This window comes from Sphaeramia orbicularis, chromosome 16 (genome assembly GCF_902148855.1).
Source record: "Sphaeramia orbicularis chromosome 16, fSphaOr1.1, whole genome shotgun sequence".
Taxonomy (NCBI): domain Eukaryota; kingdom Metazoa; phylum Chordata; class Actinopteri; order Kurtiformes; family Apogonidae; genus Sphaeramia; species Sphaeramia orbicularis.
The window spans coordinates 12,117,349-12,142,085 of NC_043972.1; the positions used below are offsets into that span (position 1 = coordinate 12,117,349).

The following is a 24,737-nucleotide window of genomic DNA, read 5'->3' on the forward strand; positions in this document are numbered from 1 at the left end:
ATTTTCAGTGCTGGTAGACATAATCTGTCTCTCATCGTTTGTTTGTTGTGTTGCTTTTACCGTTCCACAATGGAACTGCACCTCTAGTCACGTGATAACTGTGACGTTGGTGCAAAGGGTCACTAGCATCTAAAAATACTAATATGACTGAATTATTTCAGAAATAAGGAGTTTACCAGATCCATGCACAGAGTAATTTTAAGGTGTCAAATATAAATGGTAGAATGAGCTATTAACAGCCTGGGTTCTTTCAGGTAGTTCACTGTGTGAGAAGGGAGAACTGCCAGCTGCTGACTCCTTGTGTTGCCTGTGGCCTTCAAAACTCAATCCCCCTGCATCCCGTAACCTGGGAAATTGAAATTACTGTCTCTGTGAGGTCTCCTGGGCCATTTAAGTCACCTGAGAAAAGAGTTTTAGTTTATTAAAAAAAAAAAAAAAAAGTCATTACAGTGATCACTAAGATAAAAATATACATTACTGACTGAGGTTAGGTATAGTGGAATTCGGATGACATTTTTGAATTCACCAAAAAAGTCTTTATAACCCTTCCAAGTGAACTTATTCTGTCTCTGAACTTTTGAATACACATGTCCACCTGTTCAATGTTACTTGTACGTATTCCATAATATGTTGTTCTCTGACAAAGTGATGAATCTTAAACATCCCAACCAGTGTCTGACCCACAAATCCACCACTAAATGTTCTGGTTCAGTGACAGTAAGTCTTGTGGACAACAGGGACATTGTTGTCAAGCTATAACTGATGCTCTGGGACACATGACAAGTTACACTGACTTGTTTAGTAGTGATTTACCCACCACAATTGTTAGCTGTTTGAGATGAAGGAATTAAGACTGCATGTTTCTACTAAAATGTCCTGTCATGATATAACATCACTGTTTTGGCAACTTTTTTACATTTAACAGATTTCACCCAAAAGTCACGTACCCCTCACTTTTACACTTGAGAGAATAAAGATCCACTAGAAAAAGAACAGTCTATTCTGTGAACTGATATGTATATTTGAACTTAGGAAAACTAGACAATTTAAACCTGAAGTCTTTCAACAGTGATGACATAACAATCAAACAATATACCTTTAAAGTAAATTTGGTTTTCACCCAACCCTGCTCTTTGGATACTGTCCTTTCCACCTGTTGAGGAACCATCGTAGATTCTTTATTGGCAAGGCAACAAAATGTGTATATGACACAGTGCTAGTACTGCTAGTAGTTGTACATCTTGTTCACCTTCCCCTGGTGTTCGAGGGCATAAATAATCTTGAAACTTCAACTGCAAAGAAGGGCACAGTATGTTTAGCAATTCAAGCACCACCTAAAAAGTTCTATTTCAATGCAATTGGGGGTGGGGGGCTTCTCTGTTGGAGGAATCCTGCTGGGTTTGTTGGTTGTCAGGGAGAGTGGAGGAGGGGGAGGGTTTTAGAGTAGGCGGACCCTGTGGATAGAGTCATTGGTATGTGAGGCATGGTGAACCAGAACCCCCCCCCCCCCCCAGTCTCCTTCTCATTCTGTCCTCACAAACTTTGAGTGGAGTTTTTCCTCTTCCTCTTGTTCCTCCTCTCCCTGTCCTCTGTTTCCTCCTCTGTCTCCTCTTCTCCTCCTTGTTTCCTCTTCTGTTTCCTCCTGTCCTTGTTTCCTCCAGTCCTCTGTCCTTGTCTCCTCCTCTTTCTCCTCCTCTCCTCTGTCCTTGTCTCCTCCTCTGTCTCTTCCTCTCCTCTGTCCTTGTCTCCTCCTCTGTCTCCTCCTCTCCTCTGTCTTTGTCTCCTCCTCTGTCTCCTCCTCTCCTCTGTCCCTCTTGTGTCCGTCTCTTTTCTTCTGCCCTCCTTCTGTCCTCGACCAGTGGAAAATGTGACTGGGGTGGGGTGGGGGGAGCAGGAGTGTTCTCTGTCGGCTTCAGACACCATGAGTGAGTAAACTCTGCTTCTGCTTCTGCTAACGCGTGAATGTCCTGATTGACTTTGTGTCACTGTTTGTGTTTTTTAGTCGGTGCCTCCGTCAGCTGTTTCCTCCCTTTTTCTTTAGTTTGGAGCATTCACTGATGTCATTCCACACATTGGTTTAGTTTTAACGTTACAGAATAAATTTCACTCCTTAGTGTTGGACAGTTTCAGTTCTGTGTTGTGTTCGCCGGATGGAGTCATGGTGGGTTTTAGCTGGTTCTGTTTCTTTAAGTCAGTTCCTCATGATCCCACTGACACAAATACTCTGTGGGGTCGGACCCAGTCCAGTCTGTGGGACTGACACTAATACTCTGTGGGTCGGACCCAGTCTAGTCTGTGGGACTGGCACTAATTGCCCTGTGGGGTCGGACCCAGTCCAGTCTGTGGGACTGACACTAATGCTCTGTGGGGTCGGACCAGTCCAGTCTGTGGGACTGACACTAATACTCTGTGGGGTCGGACCCAGTCCAATCTGTGGAACTGACACTAATGCTCTGTGGGGTCGGACCCAGTCCAGTCTGTGGGATGGTTTACACATGTGTGACTTCCTTTTCAGTCGGAGGGCAGATACTGCACCACGTTCACACTTTAACCACATACTCTGAGTTTAATGGGAACATCCTGTCGTTATGCTGTTGGTGCGTTCACTGCCCATGTCCACAGTGGGACGTTGGACTGTTCTGACATCATCGTCAGCCTTCTTGACTGGACTCTGCTCCTCATGCTTTCAGTCTATATTTACATTTGAGACGTTCCTGGGGAACATCCTCATGGTCATAGTGCCGGTGGCTCATGGGTCTGACGTTAGCGTCTGATTGGTTCATGTCCCTGTTGATGTGAAGTCATAGAACAGTAGCAGAGAAACCCTAACCCTGTTCAGTGTCAACAAACATGATCAGCAGAATGAATGTAGAACCTGCTCCCACAGAACCACACACTGGTAGAACATGTTCTGAACTGGAGGACAACGGTCTACACACTCAGTGTCTTCAATGACCTTTAATCAGAACTCAACACAGAAGGACTCATGTCATTCTGGTCTCCTGAATGTCATTTTAGTTTGGTTCTTATTTATGTTCAAAAGAATGTTCCGCACGTTCTACTGAAGCGTCAGATAGTCGATGTTTATCTGTGTTCTCCAGTTGATTGATTTAGCGGATCTAAAGGGATGAGTGTCCCCTTCCACCGTGGACTTCATGGGATTAATGGTACCAGAACCTCTGCACGGTTGTTCCTGAAATGTGGTGGAAGGGTTGGGCTTAGAACTGTCAGCAGATCCATACAGGCAGTTGAACTAGGTTCATCTCAGGGTTCTTGGTTTGAGATGCATCTTTGGAAGGATAGTCTAACTGCGGTTCCTTTCACAGGAACAGTGTAATAGAATCTCCTGAAATCAGGTTGAGATGTACGCGGATACGGAACACGTCCGACTAAATGGACCTTGGTTCCCACAGCAACAGTAAAAGGAATGAGGCCGTGACTGAAAAGCAGGAACATATGAGGAACAAACCACATGTCATCATTTTTGGTTGGTTTTGGGTTTGATCATATTTTGGAGTTGGCAGGTCTGTGTTCTCGATAGGGTTCTGCAGTTCTATGGTTCTACAGTTCTACAGTTCTGTGGTTGTATGGTTCTATGGTTCTACAATTCTATGGTTCTACAGTTCTGTGGGTCTGTGGTTCTACGGTTCTACAGTTCTGTGATTCTGTGGTTCTACGGTTCTACAGTTCAATGGCTCTACAGTTCTATGGATCTATGGGTCTGTGGTTCTACAGTTCAACAATTCTGTGGTTCTACGGTTCTATGGTTTTACAGTTCTACGGTTCAACATTTCTACAGTTGTGTGGTTGTATGGTTCTATGGTTCTGTCGTTTTAAGTTTTACACTTCTGCGGTTCTGTGGTTTTACACTTCTGTGGTTGTATGGTTGTATGGTTCTCCAGTTGTATGGGTTTATGGTTCTACGGATTTATACTTCTATGGTTGTATGATTCTACAGTTGTACAGTTCTATGGTTCTACAGTTCTACGGTTCTATGGGTCTATGGTTCTACGGTTCTGTGGTTCTACAGTTTTACACTTCTGGAGTTGTATGTTTCTACAGTTCTACAGTTTTACAACTTCTGCGGTTGTATGTTGTATGGTTCTACCATTCTATGGTTCTATTGTTCTGCAGTTTTACACTTCTGAGGTTCTATGGTTCTACAGTTTTACACTTCTGAGGTTCTATAGTTCTATGGTTTTACACTTCTGCGGTTGTGTGGGTCTATGGGTCTATGGTTCTACAGTTTTACACTTATGCGGTTGTATGGTTCTACGGTTCTATGGGTCTATGGCTCTACAGTTTTACACTTCTGAGGTTGTATGGTTCTATGGTTTTAAACTTCTGCAGTTGTATGGTTTTATGGCTCTACAGTTCTGCAGTTCTATGGTTTTACACTTCTGTGGTCATATGGTTCTGTGGTTCTCCAGGTCTACAGTTTTCCACTTTTGCAGTTTTATGGTTCTATTTTTTTTATTTATTTATTTAGTTACAGAACAGTGTGTAATGGCATTGGTTACAAAGAATAAGATGCATGCACCAGATTTAGCAGACAAGCTAATTTCCATCTGTAGAACTGTACAGTTGTACAGTTCTATGGTTCTACAGTTTTACACTTCTGTGGTTGTATGGTTTTATGGTTCTACGATTTTACACTTCTGTGGTTGTATGGTTCTATGGTTCTGTGGTTCTACAGTTTTACACTTCTGCAGTTGTATGGTTCTATGGTTCTACGGTTTTATACTTCTGTGGTTGTATGGTTCTATGGTTCTGTGGTTCTACGGTTTTACACTTTTGCAGTTATATGGTTCTATGGCTCTACGGTTTTACACTTCTGTGGTTTTATGGTTCTATGGTTCTGTGGTTCTAGGGTTTTACACTCTGCAGTTATATGGTTCTATGGTTCTACGATTCTACGGTTTTACACTTCTGCAGTTCTATGGTTCTACGGTTCTACAGTTTTACACTTCGGTGGTTGTATGGTTGTACAGTTCTATGGTTTTGTGGTTCTACGCTTTTACACTTCTGTGGTTCTACGGTTTGGGTGTGTGTCTGTATGTCTGTTAAACCAGTTTAAATACTGCAGGTTTATTGCTGTTATTATAGTGTTTTTATTCATAGTCCACTGATATTAAACCAGTTCAAATAATGCAGGTTTATTACTGTTATTATAGTGTTTTTATTCATAGTCCACTGATATTAAACCAGTTCAAATACTGCAGGTGTATTACTGTTATTATAGTGTTTTTATTCATAGTCCACTGATATTAAACCAGTTCAAATACTGCAGGTGTATTACTGTTATTATAGTGTTTTATTCATAGCCCACTGATGTTAAACCAGTTTAAAGCTGCTGCATGAGGGTTATGTCTGAAAGTAGACACTAGAGGGCGGCATGCACCTGCTTTTCCAACAGTAAAGAAGGTCTTGCGTTACACAGAGGTTTGTTGTTATGATTGTATTTCAGCTTTTTGTCCAAACAGAATGCAGTATTTCCCATGGTCCCACCCCCATATAATTGATTGACAGGGTTGGAAACAGTCAGTGTGTGTTTGACTCCTCAGATGTGTGTAACGGTCCTGATCAGCTGGAGATCATCAGTTCATTGGACGAGCAGCTGCCCGTCTACCGGCTGAGGGCGGACACCATCTTGGCTACGAGCAAGATGATTGGCTGCACACGCCTGTCCTTCAGCCAGACTCCGCCCTTGACCTGACTGCCGAACAGATAGAGGAGACCCTCAAGTACTTCTGTAAGTCCCCGCCCACCACTGTTATGACCAGCTGATTGGCTGTTTGTGTCTGCACTGGTGTTACATTGAAATAAACCAGAGTCCCATAAACGTGCACATGCTGCTCATGCACATCCATTGAAACAGGAGTCAAGAACTGAGGTGACGTGGGTTCAATGGTGACTCAGTGTAAAGTGTGTCAAAAAATAGTTGAAGTGTCTGTAAATAGTCTGTAGTCAGAAACCCCGCCCCCTCGTGTCACATGTTCACCTTGACTTTTATGAACGGACAGCCAATGAAACGGTCACATGACCTAAGAGGCCGCTGGTGTGATGATGAAGGCCGGTCTTCATCTGAATGGTGGAATCAACAGCAGAGGGTTCTGCAGTATTCATGGGTTTGTTTGGTTCTTCAGTATTCATGGGTTTGTTTGGTTCTTCAGTATTCATGGGTTTGTTTGGTTCTTCAGTATTCATGTTTTTTTGGGGGGTTCTTCAGTATTCATGGGTTTGTTTGGTTCTTCAATATTCATGGGTTTGTTTGTTTGGATAGAACAGCGTCCAATAAAGATAGTCTCAGGTTTTCCCTCTGCTTCATACACAGACAGACAGATAGACAGCTAGAAAATTAATAGAAATAAGGGAAAAAATGGACAAACTTAAGCATCAAAATGTGTGAAGATACAAAATTATCAAGAAAAAAAAACGGAAAAGAGAAAAATAAGCAAGAAAACAGACATAACTAAGAGACAGATGGAGACAGAGACGTCTGTTATTGATCCCAAACTGAGGAGCTGAGCTTCCTCTGCTGCCTCACACCGTCCAGTATTTACCATGTGATGAATGTGTTTGTCCAATCACAGACCTTTTCAAGCATGTAGGAGGGGTGACTCTGATTGACAGCTGTAGTTACTGATCCCAGATCAGTTCAGTGGTCTGACGTAGAGTGATTTCGGGGTGTGTGGCCTAAACAGGTTCTGTTGTGAACCTTGCATTGGTTGGGTTTTTCTGAGTATCATCCTTCTCTAGAATAAAGTCCGCCTCCATCCCTCTTTCGCTCCATATTTCTGGTGTCTCATCTCTGTCGTCATCCTCAGCTTCAATCTCAAGGCTGAGTCTGTTACCATAGCAACCACTGAGAGGGATGAGAAGAGAAGAGGAGAGGAGAGGAGAGGAGGAGGAGGAGAGGAGAGATGCTGAACGCTCAGAGGAGGGCGGGGCCTGACCACTGCCTCCTTTTATTGGCTTCATCTAGCCCCGCCCACCCAGTGTGTCATGACTGTCATCATTTCTGCTGCAAAACCCGTGACTGCTGCTCTGAGCACCGCCGCCTGCATGTGTGGAGTGAACGGCATCACTGAGCTGTTACAGAAGAGGACGAGAACACACCGATAAAAGACGGACGACGACGGAGGACAGACAGAGGACAGACAGAGGACAGACAGGAGAGACAGAGGACAGACAGGCGGAAGACAGGCAGAAGACAGACAGATGGAGGACAGACAGACCCACAGCAGGACAGGACGGTGATCTGACAGGATGCTACAATGACGGATGATGACATTTTATGAGCAAAGGAGGAACTGAAGAGACACTGGACATGAGGACACAGTAGGGCCGGTGGAGTGACTGAATAAGGACACATTCACTGAGGGGGGCAGTTGGGGGTGGGCAGAGATGGATGAAAGGACTCAATAAGAACCACACAGATCATGACGCAATTAACAGCACTGTGAGAACGTCTGAAGACACCGGAGGACAGACGGGAACTGCTAAGCATGCTGGGATACAAGGAGCAGACGGTGACTGATTGACTTCATAACAAACACTAACAGAGGCAGACGGTGGACTTCACCAAACAGGAACGTACTGGGATGTACTGGGACATGCTGCAGCTGAGGATGCTGGGAAGTTGTAGATGGTGCAGCTGAGTGTCTGAGTGGCTGAGGATGAAGAGACGAGGCCAGAGGTTTGTGAAGGCCGACTACTACGAACTGGACTGGTACTACGAAGAATGTACGGACGGTAAGAAGACCAACAACACTGACACTGACAACACTGAGCATGTGCAGAATGTACGGAGGGGAGAAGACCAACAACACTGACACTGACAACACTGAGCATGTGCAGAATGTACGGAGGGGAAGAAGACCAACAACACTGACACTGACAACACTGAGCATGTGCAGAATGTACGGAGGGGAAGAAGACCAACAACACTGACAATGACAACACTGAGCATGTGCAGGATGTACGGAGGGGAAGAAGACCAACAACACTGACACTAACACCACTGAGCATGAGCATGAGCAGACACACGGTAACTGTGGATCCACCACTGACCAGAGTTAAGACCACTGACCAGAGTTAAAGACCACTGACCAGAGTTAAAGACCACTGACCAGAATTAAGGACCACTGACCAGAGTTAAAAACCACTGACCAGAGTTAAGGACCACTGACCAGAGTTAGGACCACTGACCAGAGTTAAAGACCACTGACCAGGTTTAAGGACCACTGACCAAAGTTAAAGACCATTGGCCAGAGTTAAGGACCAATGACCAAAGCTAAAGACCACTGACCAGAGTTAAGTACCACTGACCAGAGTTCAGGACCACTGACCAGAATTAAGGACCACTGACCAAAGTTAAAGACCACTGACCAGAGTTAAAGACCAGTGACCAGGGTTAAAGACCACTGACCAGAGTTAAAAACCACTGACCAGGGTTAAGGACCACTGACCAAAGTTAAGGACCACTGACCAAAGTTTAAGACCACTGACCAGAGTTAAAGACCAGTGACCAGGGTTAAGGACCACTGACCAGAGTTAAAAACCACTGACCAGGGTTAAGGACCACTGACCAGAGTTAAGGACCATTAGCCAGGGTTAAGGACCACTGACCAGAGTTAACGACCACTGACCAGAGTTAAGGGCCACAGACCAGAGTTAACGACCACTGACCAGAGTTAAAGAACAGTGACCAGGGTTAAAGACCACTGACCAGAGTTAAAAACCACTGACCAGGGTTAAGGACCACTGACCAAAGTTAAGGACCACTGACCAGAGTTAAAGACCAGTGACTAGGGTTAAGGACCACTGACCAGAGTTAAAGACCACTGACCAGAGTTAAGGACCACTGACCAGGGTTAAGGACCACTGACCAGGGTTAAGGACCACTGACCAGAGTTAAGGGCCACAGACCAGAGTTCAGGACCACTGACCAGAGTTAAAGACCACTGACCAAAGTTAAAGACTACTGACCAAAGTTAAAGACCACTGGCCAAAGTTAAAGACCACTGACCAGGGTTAAGGACCACTGACCAGAATTAAGGACCCCTGACCAGAGTTAAAGACCACTGACCAGAGTTAAGGACCACAGACCTGGGTTAAAGACCACTGACCAGAGTTAAGGACCACTGACCAGAGTTAAAGACCACTGACCAGAGTTACAGACCACTGACCAGAGTTAAAGACCACTGACCAGAGTTAAAGACCACTGACCAGAGTTAAAGACCACTGACCAGAGTTAAGGACCACTGACCAGAATTAAGGACCCCTGACCAGAGTTACAGACCACTGACCAGAGTTAAAGACCACTGACCAGGGTTAAAGACCACTGACCAGAGTTAAAGACCAGTTAATGATGTGTTTTCATACCTGTGTCAGAAGAAAGTGATGTAGTTACCCATCCTAATCCTATCCTACCCCACCTCAACTAGGGGTGAGGGTTAGGAATTTAGGGTTAGGCAGTTAGTGTTAGGGGTTAGGGTTAGGGCTAGGGGGTTATGGTTAGGGGGTTAGGGCTAAGGGGTTAGGGGTAGGGGGTTAGTGTTAGGGGTTAGGGTTAGTGTTAGGGGCTAGGGGGTTAGGGTAGGGGATTAGTGTTAGGGGGTAGGGTTAGCGTTAGGGGTTTAGGCTAGGGGTTAGGGTTTTAAGGGGTTAGGGGGTTAAGGTTAGGGGGTTAGGGGGTTAGGGGTAGGGGGTTAGGGTGTATTCCTGAGACTGGAGCCGTTTTCAGCACATGCACTTTCTGAACATGTGGGTTTGTGACTGTTTTCGTCTTGGTCCAAAACTCGTCTTTCAGAGGGAATGTGTTTCCTCTGTTTGTTGTGTTTCTTTCTTCGTATCTACGTTGTCTCCACCTATGAGGCTTTCACTGGCCCCGCCCTGGAAACAAGTGCAGGTGTGTTAGTGTTTGTGTTGGTCTGGACTGTACCATCTGACTCTGCCATGGGGGGGGGTTGTGTGGGGCGTGGGGCCATCATCAGGATGAATGTAAATATCACAGATTATTACAAACACTCTCATCTGTTGCATTTAGTCTGTTTGTACTGTGTTTGACCTTTGACCTTAAAGAGCCTCCTGTCATTGGTCGGTGATATGTGTGTGTTCACCCCTTTGAAGTGGAGTAGGCCATTGACGGAGCAGTCAGAAGAGAGGGGGCGGAGTCAGGTGTGCAACTGATACGGGGACAAATGATTCTCACTGACACAGCAGACGACTGGACCAATGAGACGTACACATGGACGGGTTCTGGAGGCCTGGTCCTGTTTGGACATGGTCTTTACACAGAAAGGAGGTGTGGATTGACAGGTGAGACCTGGCCACACCCACTAATGCACACAGTCCAGGTAGGAGCCACGGCGTTGCACCTGCACCTCAGGCCTTAGTGTCAGGGCGAAGGATGGCGCTGCCCACAGTGGAGGACCGGGTCTGCAACCAATCAGAGGAGGACGGGGAACTGACCCGGTTCAGCAGTCCTGGAAATGAGGAGGAGGAGGAAGAAGAATATGTACGTCTACCAAGTCATGGAGACACCGAAGACGAAGACAAGGAGGAGGAGCAGGTTCTACTGGAAGGTAGAGGTCCATTATATGTCACCTGGTCCCGGTCCTGGTCCAGTCCTGTAGGGTCTGGGTCCAGGTCTGGATGGGACTATAAAAGATCCAGTTAGTGTTGATGTGAATCAGATGTTGTCAAGGTTTGGTTCCTAAAACCTCAGCAGATGATGTTTGGACCTTGGTTGGTTCTGTCCGACTGTAAACAGATGACCCGGTATTCAGGGCGGAACATTAACTGTTTTGTCCATTCGGATGTGGATGTGAATACTGGTTCTGTTGGGCTTTGGTTATTGGTTCTGCTGTCAGTGTGGATGAAAAGACCCAGTTAATAAAGCAAAACCCACCAGAACCTCTTGTTCTACCATCAGAACCTGTTGTTCTACAGTCAGAACCCACTGTTCTAGAATCAGAGCCTGTTCTACTGTCAGAACCTGTTGTTCTAGAGTCGGAACCTGTTGTTCTAGAGTCAGAACCTGTTGTTTTAGAGTCAGAACCTATTGTTCTAGAGTCAAAACCTGTTGTTCTACTATCAGAACCTGTTGTTCTAGAGTCAGAACCTATATTTCTAGAGTCAGAACCTGTTGTTCTACTGTCATAACATGTTGTTCTAGAGTCAGAACCTATTGTTCTAGAGTCAGAACCTGTTGTTCTACTGTCAGAACCTGTTGTTCTAATGACCGGTTCTGTCCTGTTTTCTTCCTGGTCGTCTTAAATGACTTGCTCAGTATAAAACAGCATCAAAAGCCTCCGATCAGTTTCCGATCTCCAGTTACGTGTTCTTTGACGTAGGTGCGGTTCCAGCCATTCTACCTGTGTCTCAAACTTTGGTGTTTAACACCTTTTATCAGCTGAAATGATTCGTTCCATGAGGGCAGGATCAGATCCTGAACACGGAACTGTAGTTTTATCAGTGACTAATATGGAGGGAAAACACCTGCTATGGTTGGATTTCAACAAATGAGGAACTCTGATCCTCTGTGTCTAAATAAGTTTGATCTTTACATTTAAATTGGCTTTGGGTGTAAAACATCATCTGAAAAATAAAACTGGGTTGGTTCCATATTGTTAATTACAATAACAGGTTGTAGAAAAATCCCTGTTTGTGAACTGGTTTAATGTTTGTGTTTATTCTTTAAAGAGGATCCTCATTGGCCGAAAAAAAAGAAGAGGAAAAGAAAAAAAGTTCTGGATACAAAATCACAATCCACAGATCCAGTTCCAGTAAAAAAGGAGAAGGAGAAAGAAATAAAAAACTATTCCCAAATTAGGAACATAAAAATATTAGTAACTTTTGAACCTCAATAGTGACTTGAAATGTTTTTTGAATGTTTTCTTCCTTGAAATGGTTCTAATATTTAAAGGAACAGTGTTCCGTACAGAAATCAGTCTAAATCCAACAGTACTTTTCATTGAATTAGTTTTTGGGTGTGCTCATGTGACTGGACCTAGAGCTGAGGTTCTGGTACCGAAGTGATGAACATCAGAATTAGATCCAGTTGAATTAGTGACAGCTGTAGATACTGGGTGTAAATAATGTTGTGAATAAATAATAACAAACTGGGGGAAAACCTGTGAATAACCTTCAGTCATCTGAGACTAGAACATATTCAGTCCACAGTTGAACAGTAGAACCAACCAGAGAATGTAGAACTGAACTATTTGGAACTTTTGTAACTATAAGTTCAGACTTTGGTGCAGAAACCCAAATAATTGAACAATAATCTACAGACACAACACAGAACATCAGGTGTTAGATAGGTAGAACATTAGGTGTTAAATAGGTAGAACATCAGGTGTTAGATAGGTAGAACAGTAGGTGTTAAATAGGTAGAACAGCAGATGTTAGATAGGTAGAACAGTAGGTGTTAAATAGGTAGAACAGCAGATGTTAGATAGGTAGAACATTTAACATCAGTGATACTTGTACTCATTTTAACACCAATCTGAATCTGTTCATGACAGTGTGTTTCTGACACTAACACCCTAAACCTTTACCTTTTTATCTGGTTTGGTTGAGTAGGATTTTTAGCTCGACTGTGTCGTGGACCAAAGACAATACTTGGTATTTCTTTTATTCTTTTTCCAACCCCCCCCCCCCACACACACCTTCAGAGGACAACTTTATTTTTAGTTATAGCTCCTGTTTAAGTAACAATCTCCAACTTCATATTCACATGTTCATCCATTCCTAGTTTATTTACATATACATAGAGGGAGGGGTTATAGAAACAGAGGTGGACAGAGACAGGATGGGACAGGACAGAGGGACAAAACAGAAGACATTTGGCGCTCATCATGTTCAGGTCCGGGTTTGGGTTTAGATTTGGCGCTCATCATGTTCAGGTCAACAGGCTCCTCCTCTTATCAGAACGATGAGCTGTACATGGATGTTTCCACTGTTCATGTCCACATGAATGCGTCCTGTTGAACCTGACGCTGTTGGTTTCCATGGTAACAGTGTGTCCCTTAACAACCCCCTTTACCGGAGCAGCGTCATTAGTGAAGCGTCTGCAGTCAAACAGTCAGTTTGTCTGTTCATCTATGAAAATGTGCACTTTGCATAGACCGACACTTTTGCATTTTGACCCTGAGTGGACGTGGACGAGGACATAAAGGACTGTGTCTGTGTTTGACTGGTGTTTGTGATCCAACTGGCTGGAATGTTTTGTAGAAGCTCAGGTGTTCTCCTTCACCTGCCTGGGGTCACAGTGGTCTGGGGGTGGGGTCTTTTCTGCATCACTGAGGATGTGGTTGAAAAGTCTGTGGGTGTGAATGTTGGAGGAACATAAAGGTGGAAACGAAACCAGATAGTACGGAGGAGGGTCTTATTTATGTGTCAATCACGGCTCATTGACGGTGACCTCCAGCTCAGATTATGTGGGTCAGAAACAAAGAGGTTCTTCTAGTTGGATAATCCTCAGATCCACGGTCCTGTTCCTTCAGGTTTCAGCAGCGTGTAGTGAAAACACTGTGGTTTCAGAGGTGTCACATGACTCCACAGATACAGTGGCTGTCACTGTCACAACTCCATCGAAACCCCTAACCCTAACCCCTGAACCCAACCCTAACCCCCTTTTAGGACAGGAGCTCCATCTAAAACCCTAACCCTAACCCCCTTTCAGGACAGGAGCTCCATCTAAAACCCTAACCCCATGTCCCTGTCCCTAAACCTAACCCTGTTCCAAACCTTAACCCTGTTCCTTACCCTGACCCTGTTCCTAACCCTGACCCTGTTTTATACCCAAACCCTCATGGTTTGTTTCTTTCCAGTGCTGTGTGCAGACAGAGTCGGACAGATGACCAAGACCTACAACGACATTGACGCCGTCACTCGACTGCTGGAGGAGGTACGACCACACCCACTTTCACTGTTTTTCCTGTTTCCAGTGTCTCATGTTCAGATCTGCCTCATCCATCATCAGCTAAGATGTTAATAACACAAGATCAGCTTTATTCCCAGAACCTGGAGCTCAGACAAATGTATATTCACAAGAGTTCCAGTTCAGCATTGGTTGGTCTTCAGTTCCAGTTCGGCGTTGGTCGGGCTTTAGTTCTAGTTCTGCGTTGGTCGGTCCTTAGTTCCAGTTCAGCGTTGGTTGGTCTTCAGTTCCAGTTTGGCGTTGGTTGATCTTTGGCTCCAGTTCAGCGTTGGTTGGTCTGTAGTTCTAGTTCAGCGTTGGTCAGTCTTTAGTTCCAGTTCAGCGTTGATCGGTCTTCAGTTCCAGTTCAGCTTTGGTTGGCCTTTAGTTCCAGTTTAGCGTTGATTGGTCTTTAGTTCCAGTTTAGCGTTGGTTGGTCTTCAGTTCCAGTTCAGCATTGGTTGATCTTTAGTTCCAGTTCGGCGTTGGTTGGTCTTTAGTTTCAGTTCGGCGTCGGTTGGTCTTTAGTTCCAGTTCAGTGTTGGTTGGTCTTTAGTTCCAGTTTAGCGTTGGTTAGTCTTTAGTTCCAGTTCGGCGTCGGTTGGTCTTTAGTTCCAGTTCAGCGTTGGTTGGTCTTTAGTTCCAGTTCAGTGTTGGTTGGTCTTTAGTTCCAGTTCAGTGTTGGTTGGTCTTTAGTTCCAGTCCTGCTCCACTTAAACCTCTGTAATGATTTTCAAAGACTTTTCTCTGTGCAGAAAGAGCGAGACCTGGAGTTGGCGGCTCGCATTGGCCAATCGCTGCTGAAGAAGAACAAAGCCCTGAGCGACAGGAACGAGCTTCTGGAGGAGCAGGTGGAGCATGTCCGTGAGGAGGTGAGTGGAGGGACACTACATCCACCGTGGACAGTAGCCTGTCCACTGTCCGCTGTGGACTATTCACTGTGAATGGTCCACTGTTCATCATCCTTTAGTCCTTCGTCTTTATCGTCCTTCTGTCCTTTCTCTTCATCGTCCTCCTGTCCTCCAGCTGTATTGTCCTCCTGTCCTCCAGCCGTATTGTTCTCCTGTCCTTTTTCTTCATTGTCCTCCTGTCCTCCAGCTGTATCATCCCCCTGTCCCTTTTCTTCATCGTCCTCCTGTCCTTTCTTGTCATTGTCCACCTGTCCTCCAGCTGTACTGTCCACCTGTCCTTTCTTGTCATTGTCCTCCTGTCCTCTAGCCGTATCGTCCTCCTGTCCTTTCTCGTCATCGTCCTCCTGTCCTCCATCTTTATCGTCCTCTTGTCCTCCATCCTCAGGTGTCTCAGCTGCGTCATGACCTGTCAATGAAGGATGAGCTGCTGCAGTTTTACACCAACGCCGCTGAGGAAAGCGAGGGGGAGTCGGCCACGCCCACACCGTGAGTCTCTTCCTCCACTTTCATAACGTCGAGACCCCCTTCTAGATCAAACACACTTGTTGTCAGTAGTGGAATGTGTCGAGTGTGTTTATTGTTTATTGGGGATCCCCATTAGCGTCCACCATCGTGGTTTCTAGTCTTCCTTGGTCCCAGTTAAAAAAACATCAAAAACTGATCCATCATTGACAATAAATACAGTAAAAAAATAAATACAGTAAAAATAAATGCAGTAAAATTACAGCAAAAATAAATACAGTAAAAATAAATGCAGTAAAATTAAATACAATAAAAATAAATACAGTAAAATTAAATTGAGTAAAAATAAATACAGTCAAAATAAATGCAGTAAAAACTAATTGGATGTGTTAACTGGTATTTACAGTTAATACATCCAGTTAGTCCAACTGTCACATATGGTTGACCCTAGAGTTTAGTGTTGTTTTAACTCCATGTAAATGAGGTGAGTCCTTCAGCCTTTTGGTGTCATGGACCTGAATAAAACCCACTTTTGTAGTGAATTAGTTCTGGGCTTACTGACCAAATCCAACTCTGTGTGTGTGTTTGTGTGTCAGTGTGTGTGTGTGTCTGTGTGTGTGTGTACAGACAGACACAGACAGATGAAAACATAATGTTGAATAAATGAAAGCACGCAGTGAAGTTGATAAATAAAATAAAGTTGCTGTGGTTTCATTCACTGAAGCTTTTCTTCATGGTCGTTTGCAGCGTTCGACCAACTGAACCAAATGTCTCCACTCCAACGTTTTTCCCTCTGGATTCTTTGCAAAAGAAACTCAAAGATCTGGAGGAGGAAAACAAATCCCTGCGATCCGAGGTAAAACCATTCTGGTCATAGTCAGGTTTTTACTTTGGTTAATTAGTGTGAATTATGTGGTTTTAACTGCACTGTCCAGGTTAGTGGGTTAGTTTAGGGTTAGTTCTGGTTAGTGGGTTAGTTTAGAGTTAGTTCAGGTTAGTGGGTTAGTTCAGGTTAGTGGGTTAGTTTAGAGTTAGTTCAGGTTCGGGGGTTAGTTTAGGGTTAGTTCAGGTTAGTGGGTTAGTTTAGAGTTAGTTCAGGTTAGTGGGTTAGTTTAGGGTTAGTTCAGGTCAGTGGGTTAGTTTAGGGTTAGTTCAGATCAGTGGGTTAGTTTAGGGTTAGTTCAGGTTAGTGGATTAGTTTAGGGGTTAGTTCAGGTTAGTGGGTTAGTTTAGGGTTAGTTCAGGTTAGTGGGTTAGTTTAGGGTTAATTCAGGTTAGTGGGTTAGTTTAGGGTTAGTTCAGGTCAGTGGGTTAGTTTAGGGTTAGTTCAGGTTAGTGGGTTAGTTTAGAGTTAGTTCAGGTTAGTGGGTTAGTTCAGGTTAGTGGGTTAGTTTAGGGTTAGTTCAGGTTAGTGGGTTAGTTTAGGGGTTAGTTGAGGTTAGTGGGTTAGTTCAGGTTAGTGGGTTAGTTCTTAGTTGTTTTTTACCCTTGTGTTGGATGTTTTTTCCATTTTCCAGGCTAGTCATCTGGAGACAGAAACCATGTCGTATGAGGAGAAGGAGCAGCAGCTGGTCAACGACTGCGTCAAGGAGTTACGTGAGTATCAACCACAGTCCCATCAATACCATCGGCCTCGTCTCTGAACTCGTCTCTGAACTCATCTCTAGACTCGTCTCTCACCTCGTCTCTCTCACCTCGTCTCTCTAAACTTGTCTCTAGACTTGTCTCCAGACTTGTCTCTAGACTCGTCTGTAGACTCGTCTCTCACCTTGTCTCTCTAAACTCGGCTCTAGACTTGTGTCTAAACTTGTCTCTCATCACGTCTCTAGACTCATCTCTCACCTCGTCTCTCTAGACTTGTCTCCAGACTCGTCTCCAGACTCATCTCTAGACTCATCTCTCACCTCGTCTCTAGACTCGTCTCTCTAGACTCGTCTCTCACCTTGTCTCTCTAGATTTGTCTCCAGACTCGTCTCTCACCTCGTCTCTAATGTCCTCCCAGGTGATGCCAACCTGCAGATTTCATCTCTTGCTGATGAACTGAACAGAAAAACTGAAGACGCGTCGCGGCAGCAGGAGGAGATCACCCACCTGCTGTCACAGATTGTAGACTTGCAGAAGAAGGCCAAGCTGGTAGGACGCTGTGCTTCATTGATCCATGTTCTGTCAAGAACCTCAGCTGCAGGTTCCGCTGGTTTTCAGTTGATATGTGTTTGTGTTTTTCAGTACGCTGTAGAGAACGAGGAGCTGACGCAGCATCTGGGAGCAGCTAAAGACGCCCAGCGCCAGCTGACGGCCGAGGTGGGACCAGGACAGCATTCACAGCAGCCTGATATATACAATACACAGATACATACACTACATGATATATGTAGTACACAGATGAGGAGACTCGTTAGACCTAATAAATGGATGAATGTGAAACACTAACATTCAGATGTTCCACCTCTACAACCTACAAACATCACATCTCAAACCCAGAGAAATCCACTTCAAACCTTTATCTGCATTCATTCTGTGAAGCAGGGGTGTCCAACCCTGGTCCTCCAGATCTACTGTCCAACCCCAGTCCTCCAGATCTGTTTTCCTGAATGTTTTAGATGTTTCCCTCTTCCAGCACACCTAACAGGTCATTATCAGTCTTCTGCAGAGGTTGATGATAGGCTGATCATTTGAATCAGATGTACTGGAAGAGGGAAACATCTAAACATGCAGGACAGCAGATGTGGAGGACCATGGTTGGACACCCCTGGTCTAAAACATGCAGGACAGTAGATCTGGAGGACCAGGTTGGACACCTCTGCTGTAAAGTAACACAACTGTTTGTGTGTTTGCGTTTCATGCGTCGTCTTTGGTTGTGTTTTTCAGCTGCGAGAATTTCAGGATAAATATGCAGAATGTATGGAGATGCTCCATGAGGCTCAGGAGGAGCTGAAGAACCTGCGAAACAAAACGTTACCGCTCAGCACATCGCGGCGTTTCCATTCGCTGGGTCTGTTCCCGATGGTGAGTGAAGGAACCGAAGCTCTTGACACTGGTTTGAAATGTGTCCCATGGTCTAAAGCCCAGGTTTGATCTGTTCAGGACTCTTTAGCCGCAGAAATAGAAGGAACCATGAGGAAGGAGCTTCAGATGGACGATCCAGAGGTAGAAGAACAGAGGTAGGTGTGGAGGACCCCCCCCGTCAGAGACACCAGCTATAAACCTCCAACAGTTGACCCCCCCCCTCCATCAGAGACACCAGCTATAGACCTCCAACAGTTAACCCCCCCATCAGAGACACTAGCTATAGACCTCCAACAGTTAAAGCTATACCGTATGATGTGGCATTTTTACACTTTTCTTTTGTCATCTTAAAATGCTCCTAATAAGCGTGTGTCAAACTAAAATGTAAAAGACATCCACCAGGTATTGAAACTCAAAAATGTTTAATTCTCACATATTGCTCATATTTCTGATAAAATTCTGACCAATCATTTTATTCATCCGAATGAAACAATTGGCCGAACCTGACTGAGCCTCCTGTCAATCATCCATTACGGCCGTCCAGCATCCAATCCATTATCGCCGTCTCCCCATCTGATTTGTGTACCTCTGAATCTGACGCTTCACTCGCGCTGCTACTCCTGTCACTGACCACAGTCTACTGTCTAAGAATGTGTTTGGATAGGACTGAAATGCACATGTGGAAGGGAAAAAACAGATTTATTAACAGAAACAACAACTGAGGGGAACAAACAGGAGTATGATGAATGGAGGATGGAGACAAAAGTCCGGAAGTCTGGTGTACTGGACTAAACAGACAGGTCTATACAAAGGTCAGCTTTTATGACCGTGGGACTCATACAGGTATATGTACTTGGTTTCACACCATGCAGGATGATGTAGGATGATAAATGTATGGACTATGAAACCTCAAATGTCCACGGAAAATTTGCGGAGGCCGCGCATTCATAGTGCGCGCGCCCATCATCTGGGCACCTCATCAGCTAAAGACACTGACCCAGCACTGCAAAGACCACACCCTTTAATTCAGGGTCTACTGATGGAACAGGGGCTGCGGCAGGTGGATGATGTGTCTGATTACTGAGGGAGGGGTCCGTGGACACGCCAAAGTGGACCGTAAGGGTTAGTGGGTTAGTTAAGGTTAGTGGTTTAGTTAAGGTTGTGGTTATTTAAGGTTAGTGGGTTAGTTAAGTTTGTGGTTATTTAAGGTTAGTGGGTTCATTAAGGTTAATGGGTTAGTTAGGCTTAGTGGGTTATTTAAGGTTAGTGGGTTAGTTAACGTTGGGGTTATTTAAGGTTAGTGGGTTCGTTAAGGTTAATGGGTTAGTTAATGGGTTTTTTGTACGCTGCGTTCTTCAGACTCCATCCCAAGAGGGTTTTCCAGACCGTCAAGAACCTGAACCTGATGCGTCATCAGCGTTCGTCTCTTGCCCCCTCCCCCCTCAACATCCCAGGCTCCAATCAGACGTCGTGTTTCACCTCAGGTCGCTCCAGCAGAGCAGGCACGCCACGCTCCAACTCCATATATGGTAGCGAGACAGGTAGTGGGATGATCCTGGACAACCGGAGCAGCACAATCCTGGAGATCTCAGATGATGGGTGAGTACGGGAGTGTGGGGGGTTGCATCCCTTAAGTCATATTAACAGGTGGAGAACCCCAGTGGGAACAGACCCATCTGTGTGTTGGAGGACAAGCCTTCATGTCTGTTTGGATTCATGTGTTTTTCCTTAAAGTCTGGTCTTTCTTTGTATTGTCTGAATGTGGATGGAACCAGTCAGCGTCTCTAACGCTGTCCTCTGTGTCTTCTGGTCTACCCCAGGTCAGAGGACTCAAACAAACGTCCCCCCGGGACCCCCGGAACCCCCGGCACCTCTGACCTGGAGGCGGCCCTGCGACGCCTGTCTCTGCGCCGTGACAACTACCTCTCAGAAAAACGCTTCTTTGAGGATGAGAGGGAGAGGAAGCTGTCATACCTGTCCAAAGAGGAGGAAAAAGGAGGGGAGGAGGGCAGCAGGGGCCCAGGGACCCCCACCGAGAGCCTATTGTCACTATGTACCCACCCCTCCTTAGGGAGTGTGTGGTCTGGCTACACCTTCGCCACAAGGTCCTACCTGCCTGAGAAACTGCAGATAGTGAAGCCGCTAGAAGGTCAGTGACCCCCCCAGACTGTCCAGAGTGTATATATGACACTTGTGTGTCTCTGTGTCTGTGTGTCAGTTTTGTGTCTGTGTGTCAGTTTTGTGTATGTGTGTGTCTGTTTTGTGTGTGTGTGTGTGTGTGACTGTGTGTGTGTGTGTGTGTCTGTTTTTGTGTGTTTGTCTGAAGGTGTGTTCTGAGCATGTGTGGTGTCATTCCAGGCTCTGCCACCCTCCATGCCTGGCAGCAGTTGGCCCAGCCCCACATGGGCGCTTTGCTCGACCAGCGGCCGGGCGTGGTCACCAAAGGCTTCCGTACGTTGGCTCATGAGCAGGAGCAAGAGGCGTGGCCTCTGGACCAACCAGAGGAGGACGAGGCATCATGTGACTCGTTTGTGGGTGTGTCTGGTGAAAGCTGTGCCGTCATGGATATGTGGCACGCGACGTCCACCCCGTACAGCACCGGTACAGACAACAGCCAATCAGAGGCACCGCAGGGGAAAGATGGGTGTGGCTTGGACATAGATCTCCCTTCCTGCAGCCCCGCCCCTTCCTGTCCTGTACCGTTATCCTCAGAGATGAACAGACATGTGGACCTGAAGGAGCTCCAGACCCTTGAACCCGGATCAGTGGACTGTATACCTGGTGAGGGAGCCTCTGAGCGGATTTTAACCCCCCCTCTATGACCTTGGAGGAAAAGGGAAGGGGGGGGGACTGGGAGGGGCATTGACTGGACACCTCACACCCCAAATATGACAGCAACAAGCTCACACACCCCAACACCCATCAGCTGCCTTATCAACTTATCAACCACCCATCAACCCCCTCATCCACCACCCATCCACCCCCTCATCAACCCCCCATCCACCCCCTCATCCACCCCCATCAGATCAGAATTCATCTTTCTATTTTTATCCACATCACTTAAATCTTCTCTTTTCTTTTCAACTCTGCAGTTTCTCTTTATTTCCATCATATTCACTCATATTCTCACCTGTCTTCTGTCCTCTGTTGTCTATCCCTCTGTGTCCCTCTAACGTCTGTCCTCCTTCTCCTCCTCTAGTCCACTTCCCGGGGAAGTGCCTGTCTCACACCAGCTCCACCTACACCTTCACCACCTGTCGGATCCTCCACCCCTCAGACCAGATGACCTCCATCTCCTCCAGGTAAATGAACCCTCTTTAAAATCTGGATGTTCAAGTGTGTCTTTGAGTCCTTCAGGTATAGAGTTGATGTGTCCGCCTCTGTCCAATGGACACATTCTCTCACTGTCCCCGCTGTCTGATTGGCCCAGCAGATCATGTGATGAGGAGGCGGTGCAGTTGTATCATATGGTTGTCACAGCCGGCGTAGAACAGAACCACTGAGTCGCCCAGTGGGCGGGTGAGGAACTGCATGAGGTGAAACCATCAGCAGGTTCTAGACGTGCCCAGAAGGGAAGAATGATGTGTGTCAAACTATAACGCAACTAAACTACAGTTAAACTAGAGATCAACTAAACTGCATTTAAACTACAGGTCAACTAAATTACAGTTAAACTACATGTCAACTAAACTACAGTAACTACAGGTCAACTAAACTACAGTTACACTACAGGTCAACTAAATTACAGTTAAACTACATGTCAACTAAACTACAGTTAAACTACAGGTCAACTAAAATAAAGTTAAACTACAGATCAACTAAAATACAGTTAAACTATAGGGTCAACTAAACTAAAGTTAAACTACATGTCAACTAAACTACAGTAACTACAGGTTAGCTAAACTACAGTTAAACTACAGGTCAACTAAAATACAGTTAAACTACAGATCAACTAAACTACAGTAACTACAGGTCAATTAAACTACAGTTAAACTACAGGTCAACTAAACTACAGTAACTGCAGATCAACCACAGTTCAACTACGGTTCAGCTAGGGTTCAACTATGATTCAACTACAGAAAAATTACAGTTCAACTACAGTTCAATTACGGTTCAACTAGGGTTCAACTACAGTTCAAGTATGGTTGAACTACAGTTCAACAACGGTTCAACTCCGGTTCAACTATGGTTACACTACACTTCAACTGCAGTTCAACCATGGTTTAACTACAGTTCAACTACTGGTTCTGTACGTTAACGTCGGGGTGTTCACAGCTTGTCTTTCTAGTTTTCCTCCAGTCTTCCTCTTCCTAACTCTAACTCTCACTCTAACTCTAACACATTAAACCCTGTCGCTGACCAGAGCATGTTTGGTCACTGTCCAGGTTTAGAATCAGAGGTCAAAGGTCATGGACTCAGCAGGACCACAGCAGTAACCCCTCCCCCTTTCATTCACTGGCCCAGATTCAGAGCCTGTGACTGATATTGAATGATAACATGTTTGTTTTTGTGTCAGTTGTTGTAGCTAATGACTTAAACTCTGCCTGATAATAGAACTGACACCCCCCCGCCTGCCCTTTCTCATCCTCTTCTTCCTCTGTCTTCTCTCTCCATGTCTAGCTCGGCCGTGGCCTCATGTCAAAGCAGCATGGGTTTGGCCACGCCCACTGCTGCCACTCCCCCTGTGCCATTCTCAGCCCCGCCTACGCCCTCCTACACCCCCTGCGTCACCCCCCGCCGCCTCTCCCTGTCGCTGTCCCTGGCCGAGTCCTCCACCAACCTGAGGGACTCCACCAAGACCACCAGCACCTCCTTGGGCCTGGTGCGCCTCCTGCTGGAGCGCGGCATCTCTGCGTCGGTGTATGACCCCCGCAGCTGGGACCGCGGGTTGGACGCCGGCGGGGCATTGACCTCGGTGGGCGGGGCACTGGCGCAGAGGCGTGTTCGGCATGTGGACGCCGAGGGCAGGCGGAGGCTGAAACGCCCGGACACCCTCCTGCTGCAGTTCACCTCCCCCCCCGACTCCCCCCCCACCTCCCCTCACTCATGCTCCAGCTCTGCCTCCTCACGGCCAGTTTTCCAGTTCAGCCCATGTCTGGACGAGGCGCCGTACCGTGACGCCTTCCTCGCCTCAAAGCCGGCGCGCACCATCCTGAGGGAGGTGCTAGGGGAGGCGGAGAGGGAGCGAGGAGCCCCACCCCCTGATGACGACGGACAAGCAGAGACATTGAACCTGGGCCTCGTGGACAAACTGAAACGTTTCCGCACCTTGACGCAGCAGTCAGCTTCGGGCTCGCCGGGGGGGGGCGCTGCTGGCCTCGTTGAGCTCCACTGGGCTGGGGGCGGGGCTACCGGGGCTCAACGCAGGCCTGAGGAGGAATCGCAGCTATCCTGCCATGGTGGGGGCCAGTATGGCTATGAAAGACCCAGGAGGCCCCCCAAGCACAGAAATACTTATCCCCCACACCCCCCCTCCAGAAATGGACAAAACGCACATGAATGCGGTCAAACTCAAACTTCAGACGGTTCAATCAGAGGATACCGTCAGATCACGGACAACGATGCAAACGCCACCAAAACAACGACTGCTGGCAGCAGCCAATCACAACCAGACCTGGACGTAAACAGGAAGAGAATCAGCCAATAGCACGGTGGAGGGGGAGGGATCGACCAATGTGTCTCCAGTAGAACCAAACAGGAGAACGGTACTGAACGGAACCTGGTTCAACCCTGACCCTGTACCAAGGGATCAGCACCCGTTCAGTCCATGACCCCTGTGGGTCTTAGGTCGACCTCATCCAGGTCCAGGTCCAGTTTTCACTTACGACGTTTTCACTGAATAAAAAAACTGTGAAACCAGTGAAATAATGAAGACGCTTGTCTGCGTCACAATTCAAACCAAATAATTTATCACTTTAAAAGAAAAAGAATAAATTAAAATATTGAGGATTAGATTCAGAATCAGTTGAGCCCTGGTCCAAAAGACACATAATTAACTGAACAGAACCAGACCTGTTTCAGACCCGGGTCAAACCAGGTCCCGACGTGGTTGAAACCAGGTCCGGACCCGGTTCAGATGTGGTCCAGACCCACACCCACTGACCTGTCTGGTCATTGGTATCGGGTCCATCTGGTCTCATCCCATCTGTGCGGCGCTGAATAACCTGGTGTGGGCGGGGTCCAGTGATGATGAGGATGCTGCCTTCGTCCTTTAAACTGAAGATGCTTTTTATGCAAAATACTGAGTCATGTGACCTTTAAAGGACCAGTCCGACGACAGCGCTGCACAGATAATAATATATATATATATATATATATATATATATATATATATATATATATACATGATAGAATAACCTTTGAATTTACTCTGAGCTTTAATGAACATCAGTGTTTCTCAACCGTTTTTGAAGAAACGCCCCTTTACA

The 24,737-nt window shown here is 46.0% G+C and overlaps 1 protein-coding gene across 1 annotated transcript; it reads left to right on the forward strand.

The window, feature by feature from the left end:
- The first annotated feature begins 1,736 nt into the window (after positions 1–1,736).
- Positions 1,737–24,477, forward strand: LOC115436146 (trafficking kinesin-binding protein 1-like). The gene is given in 18 exon segments (XM_030158911.1): positions 1,737–1,925; positions 5,565–5,648; positions 5,651–5,752; positions 13,842–13,918; positions 14,686–14,802; positions 15,227–15,327; positions 16,051–16,159; positions 16,821–16,899; positions 17,306–17,436; positions 17,530–17,604; positions 18,172–18,309; positions 18,388–18,464; positions 19,669–19,908; positions 20,130–20,458; positions 20,668–21,090; positions 21,509–21,611; positions 22,930–23,632; positions 23,634–24,477. Coding segments are annotated over 18 exon segments (3,192 nt in total). The 5' UTR covers positions 1,737–1,921; the 3' UTR covers positions 23,934–24,477.
- The last annotated feature ends 260 nt before the right edge of the window (positions 24,478–24,737 follow it).